This window comes from Ascaphus truei, chromosome 4 (assembly GCF_040206685.1).
Source record: "Ascaphus truei isolate aAscTru1 chromosome 4, aAscTru1.hap1, whole genome shotgun sequence".
NCBI classification, from domain to species: Eukaryota; Metazoa; Chordata; class Amphibia; order Anura; family Ascaphidae; genus Ascaphus; species Ascaphus truei.
The window spans coordinates 313,619,066-313,632,939 of record NC_134486.1 but is presented as its reverse complement, the minus strand read 5'-3'; the positions used below and the strand labels follow the sequence as shown (position 1 = coordinate 313,632,939).

Below are 13,874 nucleotides of genomic sequence, written 5' to 3'. Positions count from 1 at the left end.
CAACCATTATGAATTTACAAATGATATGGCATTTTATTTCAGTTATATTTCACAGCTCTTTGCCCATGACAAAGATCTACTTGTTACAGTCATTGGTCTAGTTTATTTAAGTCACAGAAATAACCAATTCCGGCCTGGTGAGAGTTACATTCAAAGGCTGTTATTCATTATAAAAGGCACGGATATTAAAAAATGAAAAAGAAATAGGAAAACAAGCTGAAAGGAGTCTTGGATTTATTTGTACCACACGTTTAAGAGAGTGTTTCTTTAACATGTGCTCTACAGTGTGTCTGGTCCAGGCCATTAAACTGCAATAGTGCCAACTGGGTGCCATCATGCTGAAATTCTTATTAAAGTCAATGGGAGTCTTGTTGTGCTAGTGCCCAGATTGGCCCCTATTCTATATCTGCCAAAGCAGCCAATGGCTCTTTAGGGATTTGCATGTGCTTCGGGAATATACAAATGACCCCCTAAGATACCTAATTGTACTTAAAAAGCAATATAGCATCCCCTGTTGCATTACCATACAATCTTATTTTTACTGACTTCAACTCAGATCTCCTAAAATAAGCTCTCCTCAAGCAATTGATAAATGCTCTTCTGGTTGGTGAATCCAACAACAGGATTATGCAACAAAATAAAGTACATCTTGTTGAGATTTAGGGATCCAGCATGTGAAGTAATTCAGAAAAGGTATTTTAGAAATAGAACTAAATATAATTTATTCCAGTTCAATACTTGTATGAGTAAAACCGTGTTTTCTGCGGCTTCATACTTCATTGCATAGTATTACATTGTATAGCTTTCAGCTCTTGTTGGATAAAGAGGAGAATTTTAGTGGAAAGGGTATTCTGATACTAAACTATTTTAAGATGTCAGAAATTACATTTAATAACTTGTTAAATACCAATTTCCAATATACATTCAATTTAGGGAGAGAAACTAAACTATTTTAAGATGTCAGAAATTACATTTAATAACTTGTTAAATACCAATTTCCAATATACATTCAATTTAGGGAGAGAAATGTATCTTGCAATGTAATTATTCGACTTCTTCTACAGCTAAATTTCTCTTTAAAATGTTGGGGAAATAATTTTTCTAAAATACTGTGATTTTTTTAATCATACTTTAGTTTCAATAGGTTTGGACAAATTAAGGCCTTGTAAAAGTATTCAAGCACATTCGCTTCACAATACAGCATTATGCTACATTAAGATAATTACTTACCGATACCATGGATAAACAAAGTTTTCCAGCACCAATTCAAGTACCTGTACAGAATAGGATTTATGTTAAAATTAGAAACCTAGAAAATAGAAAGAGGGAAATCATACTGTTCTCTGCTAATTCCCAATATGCTTACGGTAATGTTGCAATAAAAATAATTACACAATATACACGTTCAAGCAATACTTTTTATCATTCTATTAAGAAGACCATTTTCTAAGCCTTTTAACCTTGTCAAAGCCAAGTAGTGAAAAGAAGAGTGTGTATTGTAGAGGTGGGATCCACCATACCTTTGGTTTCACTGTACCAAGTAAACCGACAGAAACCCATGCGAAAAAATACACTGCTGCTTGTTTTACTATTGCCAGGTTTATCTTCCAAAGACAAAAGTGAACTAATGTCAGACATGTTTAAAGGGTTACATCTTGGTGACAACTAGAAGTCTTTTAAAATCATTGTGTTCAAGTTAGTTTGCAAACATGGTGAGCGGAGACTTGAGATGGGTTCAATTTAATCTGGCTACTCACTTGTCTAATGTTCAGCAACTGCTTGCACAGTCAAAGCCAGGAGGGGCTGCACATGAATTTTCTGGGTGCACTACATTAAATTATAGGATTTGGGGGTCGATTTATAATGCAAAGTCACTTTTAGGCACCCCTGCATGCCAGAAACTGCTTTCTGGGAATACAACAGAATAATTACCATTGATCAATTAAACAAGATGACTTCTCAACTAAAAAAGGAAGAACAGAAGATTGAGGGCACAAAACTATGTTTGCATCTAAACTTGTACTCCGGTCAGCACAGAAGTCACCTGCAGGCCTTACAATCTCAACTATGTAAATCAGGCTATCTAGTCAGGATTTTAATACAGAACACAAAATACCATAACATTAAGGTTAACTCATTATTTGGTAAACACTTTTTTTTTTATGTATAGATGTTGTTATCTAACGTCTCCTGCAGGGGACCCAAATTTAAAAAAATATGGAAAACCCCAATGATAATTACTGAAATTCCATAGTTTTCCCAGGATAATCTTGAATCAAAACTAGTCTAAATATTCAATATGGTTTATATTAATCAATTCTATGTCTTTTGAAACAAAATGGTGTATGAATTAGACAAACAATGAGTAATTAAGAGTCAGGGTCTGTGCAAAAGTAAGTGAAACCCTGGTTTTATCAGCTGAATTAAAGGGAATAGAATCAGGTGTTTAAATAATTAGGTAGATCTTCAGGGATGAGTTTGGGAGGCCCCACTCTATATAAATATCAGAAACTTTGTGAGTTTGGTCTTCACCATACAGGTGTGTAGAAACAGGTCATGCCACTATAAAAAAAAAAAAAAAAAAAAAAATTATATATATATATATATATATATATATATATATATATATATATATATATATATATATATATATATATATATATATATATATATATATATATATATATATATATATATATAATATATATAATATATATAATATATATAATATATATATATATATATATATATATATATATATATATATACTCGCCCGGGGGTTAAATCCACTCGCCCGGGGTGAGCAAATGTATAGGTTTGTCGAACACTGTATATACACATACAGATACATACATACATACATATACAGATACATATATATCTCTGAGGACCTCAGAAAAGCAGCTATTAATGCTCATCAGACTACAAAAGGGTTACAAAAACATTTCTAAGGATTTGGGGGCTCCACCAATTCACTGTCAGACAGATAATCTACAAATGAAGAAAGTTCAAGACCCCGGTCCCTCTACCCAGGAGCGGTCATCCTACCAAAATATCTCCAAGAACAAACAAGCAAATCATCCAGGAAGTCACAAAGAACCCCAGAGTAACATCCAAGGATCTGCAGGCCACTCTCGTCTTAGCTAATGTGAGTGTTCATGACTACCAAAAAAAGACAGAACAAGAATGGTGTTCATGGAAGGATAGTCAGTAGGAGACCACAAGAATAGTGCTTCTCATCTGAAGTTCGCCAAAGAGCACATAGATGATCCACAAGACTTCAGGAACAATGTTCTCTGGACAGACGAGTCAATGGAAGAACTTTTTGGCCTCAATGGGAAACGTTATGTTTGGCGAAAATCAAATACTGCATTCGAACAAAAGAACCTCACCCCAACTGTCAAGCATGGAGGTGGGACTGTGATGGCTTGGGGCTGCTTTGCTGCCTCAGGACCTGGACGGCTTGCCATCATTGACACAACCATGAATTTTGCATTGTATCAGAAGATTCTAGAGGAGAATGTAGGGCCATCCGTCCGTGAGCAGAAGCTCAAAATCACATGAACACGGATCTTTCTTTTCTTTTTTTTCCCCAAAAACAGTGGGAGAGGTTTTTGAAAGGTTTTGAAAGTCAGAATGTAAACAATTAATGTATTTATTTAAATGCACCTTGGGGCTAGTGCTGCTACATTCTTGAACTGAAAGCAAAGTTTGACGTTTACATGTAAGTAAATATTGCAGGCTAAAATGTCATGACTTCTCTATTTAGAGTGAAGAGGACCTTTAAATTAAAAGTGCAGGAAGAGGAAAAAAAAACAAAAAAAACAAGAGTTACCTCTGACAGAGATGCATCAACCTTAGATGGCACCTTCAGATCCAGCCACGGCTGATAGTTTTCCAACTGCAAGGTAGGCCTGCAAAATGCAGTATATTGGATTATTGTTTTAATTAGATGCAATGCATTCAAAATCACTCTGATATTTGCTTAATATATTGAGCTTAATTTACCTGTGCCTTTTGCATTTAACCTTCCCACACACAGCACAGCTATGACCTTGTGGGAAAAGCTCTTGCAGTTCCAGCTGCTGGGGAGAAGATGACAATTACTGAACACGTGTGGTTATAAGGTAATCTTGAAATTAATCTTCTTAGAACATACAATATATTGCTTTATTTGAGGTCTGATTTAAAGACAGTGAATTATTTGTATGTACAGAGGTAAAATATGTAATAGCAATGAAACATACAAACCATGTGTCAAAGTCGAGAAAACATGGGTTGAATTGGCCAAAAATCTGTCCACATTATGCATAACAGTATCACCCAGGAGAAACTTGTATGTTAGCTCAGTGAACTGCAGGTTGAAATAAAATTAGTCAAATATGTGGAGATAAGAGTCACCAGATAATGCTCAGAATACCTTCCAGGCTCCAGTCCTTACCAGTATTTCTCTGCTAACTCTCACTGTAATCTCAAACATAGAAACTTCTACCACGGAAAATTACTTTCCTGGTTATTCCGGTGTTTACTGGTGAGGAGGAATTGGTCTTACATAAAATGAACATGGAGTAGGCTTGGCATCTTCTACTGAAAACTAATCAGGAGAAAAATGTGAAAAAATGTAAATCGCTTACCGGCGGCGGCGCCTCCCAGCATCCTTCTGCATGTTCCGTCAACATGGCTGCACGGGCGTCAAATGACATCGCGTTTCCATGACAATGGGATGCGTCACAATGTTATGCAGTGTTACGTTGCCGGGACAAAGGGATGCCTTATGGTGCCGAAGCATCATGTGACGCCACATTGTCATGGCAATGTGACACAGCGTGACGCCACATAGTGTCCCGTTATGGCAATGTGGCACCATATGACGCCGTGCAGCCATGTTTACGGGAGTTGCAGGGGGAGATGCAGGAAGATGCCAGAGAATTCTGGGAGGCGCCGCCACCACCCACACTTTCACAAGGTTAACCCATAGCCCGGAGATACGTGGCCAAAACCTGTAGTCACTGGCTCAAACCCAGAGTGGTGGTAACCCTGCATGTGAGGCATGTGTGTTTGAGAAGTTTTGGGGAAGGCAATGCTGTAAAAGCATCAATACATAGTGCATCAAATCCTATATAAACTGCTCTTTAAAGCAGCAATCCCCTCCTACAACAAAAGCCCATCAGTTTAACTGATATGTTAGTATATTGACCCAAGCATGTCCTGCTGTTTAAAAAAGGAGAGAAAAATGTAGTAAAAATACTGATTTTCTTCATTTCTAGCTTCTGATGTTCCCATGGTAACTTTTAGATTGCACTAGGCTCCGAGGAGCACCTTAATCTCCCAGACACCTAACACACACACACACACACACACACACACACACACACACACACACACACACACACACACACACACACACACACACACACACACACACACACACACACACACACACACACACACACACTAATAAATTCATTATTTTAGGAGCCATCTTAAAACGGTTTGCGTTTTAAGATGGCTCCTAAAATAACCAATTTATTAAGGCTTATAATGGGGTGAATCATTAATGGAATATACATATATCCTGAACCAAGTCGTTTAAAAATAAATAAAAACAGTGATGGAAAGGGCAAAAAGAAATTTAAGTGAAATTACAAATTGGTGATCAGTGCAGACTGCTGCTTTAAAGTGCTTTTAGAATTTAAATATATGATCCTGTTTTATGATTGTTTAATGTAAAAGGGGAGCTGGTCACTTAAACATCCCACTACAATCTTTCTATTTTGCTAGAATCATGTAGTAGAAATGGGCTGCTGTAATTGTTAGCAAATTATACAGTATAAATCCACAGTTTCTCAATAGTCCACATGCACAAATATAGAAAATAAAAAATGCGGTCAGAGGCAGATTTTATTATTTATTTAATTTGAATTTTATTATTTCCCCCGTGCTAGTATTTGGGGTGGATTGAATGATGCTTACACAACATTTTAGTCGTTTGCACCATAAATATGAATATTAAATACAGGTAACTGAACTGACAGTTCGTGGGTAAACTAGCGCTCGATTATGATTGTGAAACCGCATTGTGGATAGCAACCCCCCCCCCCCCAAAAAAAGCAAAGGACAAAAGTTATTTTCTGGAGGCACTAGGAAACAGGACACCATTGTTTTTTGTAATCTCACTCAATAGTAATTTTAAACTTCCTCATTTCTATAGATCTGCTGTGGTGTAACCATGTACAAAAGCAACATTGAACCCACACATCGTTTGAACTCCAAATGTAATGCTGTATACTGTCTAAAAAATAAAAAACACTGCAATTCATTATAATTTAACTCATTTCTAATTCCCCTATAATATTCTGCATAAAGCATGCAAACAGAGGAGCGCATTAAATGTGGTACACATTTTACATTTGTGTTAAAAGTGCTTTTGGGTTTGTCTTGTATGTATTGACAAGTCATTGTTTTTGGTCAAAATGTGTAATTGTAGAACCTTTGGAAAATACGAAAACATTAGTGACAGTTCTAAACGTCGAATTTAAGCAAAGTTCTGCAGAATATATAGAAATAAGAAAGATTTTTTTTGCAGCATTAAATTAAGATATAGATTAAAAGAATGTAAGCTGGCACCGTGTTTGGTATGAACCATGACCATGTATGGTCTCTGTGGACTGAAACTTTGCGCCCTGCAATGACTTTTCATGGATTTTTTTTGATGTGCTCTGAACGTCATTATACTGGGGTAATTTTGTGCATCGGCTATATTCAGAATGGCACCCACTAGTATACTCATATATGCTGTCCGAAGCCGTCTTTGTGTTTTTTAAATCCTGCCAAAGATAAGCCATTTATAGTTTAGATGCAGATTTAAAGACCTGTGCAGAAGAGGTCAGTTTCTCAGTGCTACAACATGGTGATCTCTGAGGTCTTCAGATCAAAAATAAGTCACCATTTTTAAATGAGTTCCTACCTTTGGCTTGTACTTTATGTTAAATAGAATATTTGGCAGAAGAGAATCGGGTCCCAGTGAGAAGTAGAACGTAACAACTCCAGCAACGAATGACCAGAAGATCATAAGTATGTGAAGGTATCTGCAAGTAAAAAAGAAATGGTAAATAAATGATCTTACAAGCGCAGCAGTGCAAGGTAGCAACATATAATGGAGATGAATTCAATGGAAGGCACTCATCCATGGAACACTTCCCACCATTTTCACCTTTACAAGTTTACACCTGAAAGCTGTCAGAAGCATAACAAATATTACAGAATATAGAGCTATTTTAGAGCAGTGTTTTTTAACCAGGTTTCTAGGTACACTTGGGTTCCGTGGGCATCTCTAAAGGCTTCACTGCAATTTTCAGGTCATTTCAAAATTGTAACAAACACAGAGAATTTGCAATGCATCCATTCTCAGATGCACTATTAGAGAGGATTGGGGTTCCTTACAATGCATCTGATCTCAGACGCGCTATTACAGAGGGTTGGGGTTTCTTACAATGCATCTGATCTCAGGCATGCTATTACAGAGGGTTGGGGTTCCTTACAATGCATCTGATCTCAGGCATGCTATTACAGAGGGTTGGGGTTCCTTACAATGCATCTGATCTCAGGCATGCTATTACAGAGGGTTGGGGTTTCTTACAATGCATCTGATCTCAGGCATGCTATTACAGAGGGTTGGGGTTCCTTACAATGCATCTGATCTCAGGCATGCTATTACAGAGGGTTGGGGTTTCTCTCAATGCATCTGATCTCAGGCACGCTATTACAGAGGGTTGGGGTTCCTTACAATGCATCTGATCTCAGGCGTGCTATTACAGAGGGTTGGGGTTTCTCTCAATGCATCTGATCTCAGGTATGCTATTACAGAGGGTTGGGGTTCCTTACAATGCATCTGATCTCAGGCGTGCTATTACAGAGGGTTGGGGTTCCTTACAATGCATCTGCTCACAGACGTCCTGCTAGGGAAAGTTGGGGCTCCACAGAATATTACATAGTGTTCCTTAACCAAAAAAAACAGTTGGAAATCCCTGCATTAGAGGTCAATTCCCAACTGAGGGAACTGCAGCAGCAGTGTCAAACTTGCAGTGATCAGGGTTGATTTTTAAAGATGTTATTTGATAGATGACAGTTCAGGAGAACCCACAACTTTCTTCACATTCATATTTTTTTTAAACAAATGGAGTAGCGCAATTTGAGATCTTTGATCAGCAGGAAAAGCTGTAGACAATGAAAAAAAGACAGGATGGTTGGGTTTTGCCGGCAGAATCACCTTCCACACCACAAAATAGCAACTCAAGAACATAAGAGTTAATCACAATAAGGACAGAGCATTATGGGAAGGCTGTATTTCTATCAAAAGTGACCGAGTTCAGCTACTTCCTGTCAGCTCCAACTCATTTAAAAAGGATGCAAATCATTGCAGACAATAAACACAAAGTGCTACATTTACACCATCGTGTGGTCTGGAACTTGAGCAGATTGTACTTGGCTTCATTTTTACGTGATGTGAACCCTTCCATGTACAACTGCGGTGGGCAACTCTTGTTCACAAAGGCCACCAACAGGCCAAGTTTTAAAGAGATCTCGGCTTCAGCACAGGTGGCTCAAGGTAATTGAGCCACGTGTGCTGAACCTGGGATATTTTTTAAAACTTGACCAGTTGGCGGCTCTTAGGACTGGAGTTGCCAACCGCTGATGTATCACAATAACCAGTTATTCTCCATTTAGATTTCCCCTATATTTAACTTTCCTTCATTAGATTGGCATAAAGACATTACTAATACAAAAGCCACATACTAAGGGGGTAATTCAATATTGTTGAAAGGGGCCGATTGCTCCTCGATCACACATAGGTATTTGCCGATTGCAGCTTCGAAAAGAAATTACCGCCAACTGGTAGGAGCCCATGTATCAAACAGCAGCATCTACCCGTAACCAAAATAGCAGATGAATGTAGAAAATGTGGCAATGTTATGGTGCAGAAATGGGTTATTTACTGAATTGTAAGGAAGGATGATTTAGCTTTCTTGAATAAAATCTGTTTGATTAATACCCCGTATATTTGGAGTATCTGATCAACGGCGTGACATTTTAGCGATGACTTGATACATTCATGGCAATGCGATTGCACCAGGAAATACAGCTGCACAAAGCGTATTCATCCAAACCAAACTCTTAGCAAATAGTTTTTCCGCCAAACTGGGTACGTACGAGTTGTACTAAACATGCATGCTACATGCAGCTGAAAGAGTACATTTTACATGAAAAGTTGCAATCTGTGCAATGCGCATGGTAATTAGTCAACTCTCGTCAAGTGACCGTCAATACCAGCTTCGACGTCAGTATCCAGGGAGGATCCGGAGTTAACCATTAGCATCATGCTATTTACATTATGGGCCATATTTATAAAGACGTACTAAGCCATAAAGTTGTCATTAGAAGGCCTTGTAATATAAGTCACATGGTATATGCAGTGTCAATTACTTGCATTAAACCTATTGAACATGCCAATTCCATTCGCTCAAACAAGCCTTAATCGAGCAAGGTCATTATTGTCTTTGAAGCAAACACAAGCCTTTTTTTTTTTTGTCGTCCCACAAAAATGTAAATGCTACCAGCACATATTTCTAGATACAATTAACTGCATTGATCAGGATAAAATAAAAAAAAAAAACACCGTAAGGAACGGTGATTAGGTCTTTTTTACTGTACATTTTTTCTAACATTGTGAGTGTATGAATTCAAAAGGGTTCTAGCCATTCTGTAAATACACATACATTATCAATAGCAACTACAGGAGAAATATGTCCCGCTGCTCCATGGACAGGCACATTCCCTTTTGCTTGTGCCCACGTGGTCAACGTAAATGATATCTACGTGCGCAAAAGGGGCTTGCGCCGGTTATTCATTGGGGAAGTCAAACAGACGGCCCGAAACAAGGCAAAAACACAATACTATATCCCGATATTGGGTCTGGGGTTTAGTTAATAATACCAGTGGCTGAAGTTTGATTGCACTAACCATGCATAAGGAGAGCCAATATATTTTTATTTACGCACTGACAATTCTGATTTTCTTAACATTGAAAGTGGATTTATTTAAAGAAGGCTCCACTCCATTTCTGATTTTGAAAAATAAATTTCGCATAAAGCTTTTTAAAATATGGTAAACACAGTTTATCCCGAATGTTCAATACTGTCAGGCACAGCACAACTATTTATGACTACTTTATTAGACTGCATGGCAGCGTGTCAGCATCAGAGGGGGACTGCATGAGTGTGACAGGGTAACTGCATGTCAGCATCAGAGGGAGAGAGCATGCCAGTGAGAGAGGGTGGGGAGGGGACGACTGCGTGCCAGTGAGAGAGAGGGTTGGGGACACTGCGTGCCAGTGAGAGGGGGGGGGGGGGGGAAAACTGCGTGCCAGTGAGAGAGAGAGAGAGAGGGGACACACACTGCGTGCCAGCGAGAGGGGGGACACACACTGCGTGCCAGCGAGAGGGGGGACACACTGCGTGCCAGCGAGAGAAAGAGAGAGGGGGGACACACACTGCGTGCCAGCGAGAGGGGGGACACACACTGCGTGCCAGCGAGAGGGGGGACACACACTGCGTGCCAGCGAGAGGGGGGACACACACTGCGTGCCAGCGAGAGGGGGGACACACTGCGTGCCAGCGAGAGAAAGAGAGAGGGGGGACACACACTGCGTGCCAGCGAGAGGGGGGACACACACTACGTGCCAGCGAGAGGGGGGACACACACTGCGTGCCAGCGAGAGGGGGCGACACACTGCGTGCCAGCGAGAGGGGGCGACACACTGCGTGCCAGCGAGAGGGGGCGACACTGCGTGCCAGCGAGAGGGGGGGACACACTGCGTGCCAGCGAGAGGGGGGACACACTGCGTGCCAGCGAGAGGGGGGGGACACACACTGCGTGCCAGCGAGAGGGGGGGGACACACACTGCGTGCCAGCGAGAGGGGGGGACACACTGCGTGCCAGCGAGAGGGGGGGGGACACACTGCGTGCCAGCGAGAGGGGGGACACACTGCGTGCCAGCGAGAGGGGGGGACACACTGCGTGCCAGTGAGAGGAGGGGACACACTGCGTGCCAGTGAGAGGAGGGGACACACTGCGTGCCAGTGAGAGAGAGGGGACACACACTGCGTGCCAGTGAGAGAGAGAGGGGGACACACACACTGCGTGCCAGTGAGAGAGAGAGGGGGGGACACACTGTGTGCCAGTGAGAGAGAGAGGGGGGGACACACTGCGTGCCAGTGAGAGAGAGGGGGGGACACACTGCGTGCCAGTGAGAGAGGGGGGGGACACACTGAGTGCCAGTGAGAGAGAGGGGGGGACACACTGCGTGCCAGTGAGAGAGAGGGGGGGACACACTGCGTGCCAGTGAGAGAGAGGGGGGACACACTGCGTGCCAGTGAGAGAGAGAAAGGGGGACACACTGCGTGCCAGTGAGAGAGAGAAAGGGGGACACACTGCGTGCCAGTGAGAGAGAGAAAGGGGGACACACTGCGTGCCAGTGAGAGAGAGAAAGTGGGACACACTGCGTGCCAGTGAGAGAGAGAAAGTGGGACACACTGCGTGCCAGTGAGAGAGAGAAAGGGGGACACACTGCGTGCCAGTGAAAAAGGGGGGGGGGGACACTGCATGCCAGTGAGAAAGGGGGACACACACTGCGTGCCAGTGAGAGAGAGAAAGGGGGGGACACACTGCGTGCCAGTGAGAGAAAGGGGGGGGCACAGTGCGTGCCAGTGAGAGAAAGGGGGGGGGCACTGCGTGCCAGTGAGAGAGAGAAAGGGGGGGGCACTGCGTGCCAGTGAGAGAGGGGGGGGCACACTGCGTGCCATTGAGAGTGGGGGGGGGACTGAGTGCCAGTGAGAGAAGGGGGGAGGACTGAGTGCCAGTGAGAGAGGGGGGGGGGGACTGCGTGCAAGTGAGAGAGAGGGGGGGGCTGCGTGCCAGTGAGATGTGACCGCTGTCCCTAGCACAGCTGCCTCCCCAGTACCTGTTCAGCAGGATGGTGGACATGGTGAGGGAGACCAGGAAGCAGCAGATGAGCGGGTACTGGCGGCAGGTCTCCCGCAGCGCTCCCATCCTCAGCTTTAGGCCCAGCCACTGCTCCCAGGCCGCGGACATGACTGAGCCGCGAGTGAGAGGCGGCGGCTCCCTGACCCGGGCTCTCTCCCTGTCACTGCCACACAGGGCCCGGCAACCACAACAATCTACGTCACTGCGTGACGCGCCGCCGCCATCTTGGTGGGGGGCAGATACAGAGCAAGGGACAGGAATGGGAGACCGGATTTCCTTAGCGAAGTGTCGGCTACTCTACCAATGTAATCTGCATGGAAGCGCCGGCTGGGAGCGGAATTTGAATATAATTCTCGCCTGTAACTACTATGGGACATAGGGGCTTAAGGCCAAACCCCCAGTAACATGGAGGCTGGGTTAGCCGGCGACACCTATGACGTAATGGCGCTGCTGTGCATCTTTCCCTCACAGGAGAGGCAGCGATGCCCGAGATTATATATTGGCAGTCTCTACCTTAAACACATGCTGAGAGCCCTTTGTCATCCTAACCACAGTCATGTCAAATTAAAAATATCTTAACAAAAAGGTGGTATGCTGCACACCAAATAAGGAGAATATACATACAATTTACCGGTGCTGTTGGGTCAGTGGGCGCCTGTCATGGTTATCCAGGTCTGAGCTTTAGAAAAACGTATATCCAGCGCACTACGTGTTTGCTGAACAAGGCATGCTTGTCATAGATAAAGACATTCACGGTCGAAACGTTGTGTGTTTTAAATACATTCTCTTGTTCAGCAAACCCGTAGTGCACTGGATCTACTTTTTTTTCTTTAGATTAAAAATAGCAACAGCTGAAAACATTTTAATACATAAAAAAATGAAAAATGTTTTTTTTTGGTTATTTTATTTACAATAACATTGCTTATTGCAAGTGTAAAACAAAAAATTGCGTTCATATGTTCTTGGTATCGTTTATTTGTTTTATGGCGGTCTATTAATGAATTCTTTGGTCTGTTGCCAACTGTTGGTTTATGCATTTTACGGGCCTTATTCTATGTATGGCGAAGTAGCCGACGAGGGACTTTTCTGCTGAATATTCCCAACCACATTTATGGCAATTTGCTCCCCCAAAACAGCCGATATGGACAATATAGAACCAGGGGTGGCCACCGTGAGGGCCAGGTTTTAAGGCTGCTTCAGCACAGGTGGCTCAATGATTTTGACTAAGGCACATGTGGTGAAGCAGGCATATCCTTGAAACCTGACCTGTTGGTGGCCCTTGAGTTGGCCACTCCTAATATACAATAACCCATTAGGCACTTAATCAACATGCTGTGAAACTACTGCTCAGTACTGGAAACTACTTTATTCCTATGCATTTGAATTTAGCAGATTTTTCTCCCCAGTAGGGGGTGGTGACTTTGTCACAGTATATTAAGGCCTACTGGTTTATTTTTATCACAATCACAGTGATGTGTGTGCATCCAAGGACCAAAATCAGTGAGTTCTTGGAGTTAGAACCAAGAGCCTATATATGAGCAATACCAGAAATATCCAAGTTTTTTTTTTTTTTTTTTTTTTAAATAAATCAGTTCTGTTGTAATACTTACTGCCTTTTTGTATTTAAAAACTCAACGTAATGCCATTTTTAATGAGTTTAACATACGGAGCATCTTTAGATTCCTAAACGAAAACATATATTCTATTCTGCTCTCCTATTACTTAGGGTAATGATAAATCAAGGTGCAATAGAGGAAAAATGTATGGTTGCAGAAAATGATCAAAAAGGGATCAAGAAACAGACCCTCCAAATGCATGCATTCTATGATAGT

At 42.0% G+C, this 13,874-nt stretch overlaps 1 protein-coding gene across 11 annotated transcripts in view; it reads right to left on the bottom strand.

Moving 5' to 3' along the window:
* SNX14 (sorting nexin 14) overlaps positions 1 to 12,408 on the bottom strand; it is a 62,658-nt gene extending 50,250 nt beyond the window's left edge. The window contains exons 1-5 of one of the 11 annotated variants that reach the window (XM_075597880.1): positions 12,020 to 12,408; positions 6,968 to 7,088; positions 4,009 to 4,085; positions 3,836 to 3,914; positions 1,231 to 1,274 (exon numbers count right to left, since the gene is read on the bottom strand). In XM_075597880.1, the coding sequence (XP_075453995.1) occupies positions 1,231 to 1,274; positions 3,836 to 3,914; positions 4,009 to 4,085; positions 6,968 to 7,088; positions 12,020 to 12,150 (452 nt within the window). In that variant the 5' untranslated portion in view covers positions 12,151 to 12,408. Of the gene's footprint in view, positions 1 to 1,230; positions 1,275 to 3,835; positions 3,915 to 4,008; positions 4,086 to 6,967; positions 7,089 to 7,933; positions 8,192 to 12,019 lie in introns of those variants that run through there. The other 10 variants (XM_075597881.1, XM_075597882.1, XM_075597885.1 and 7 more) reach the window with 10 other exon arrangements.
* Between the last annotated feature and the right edge of the window lie 1,466 nt (positions 12,409 to 13,874).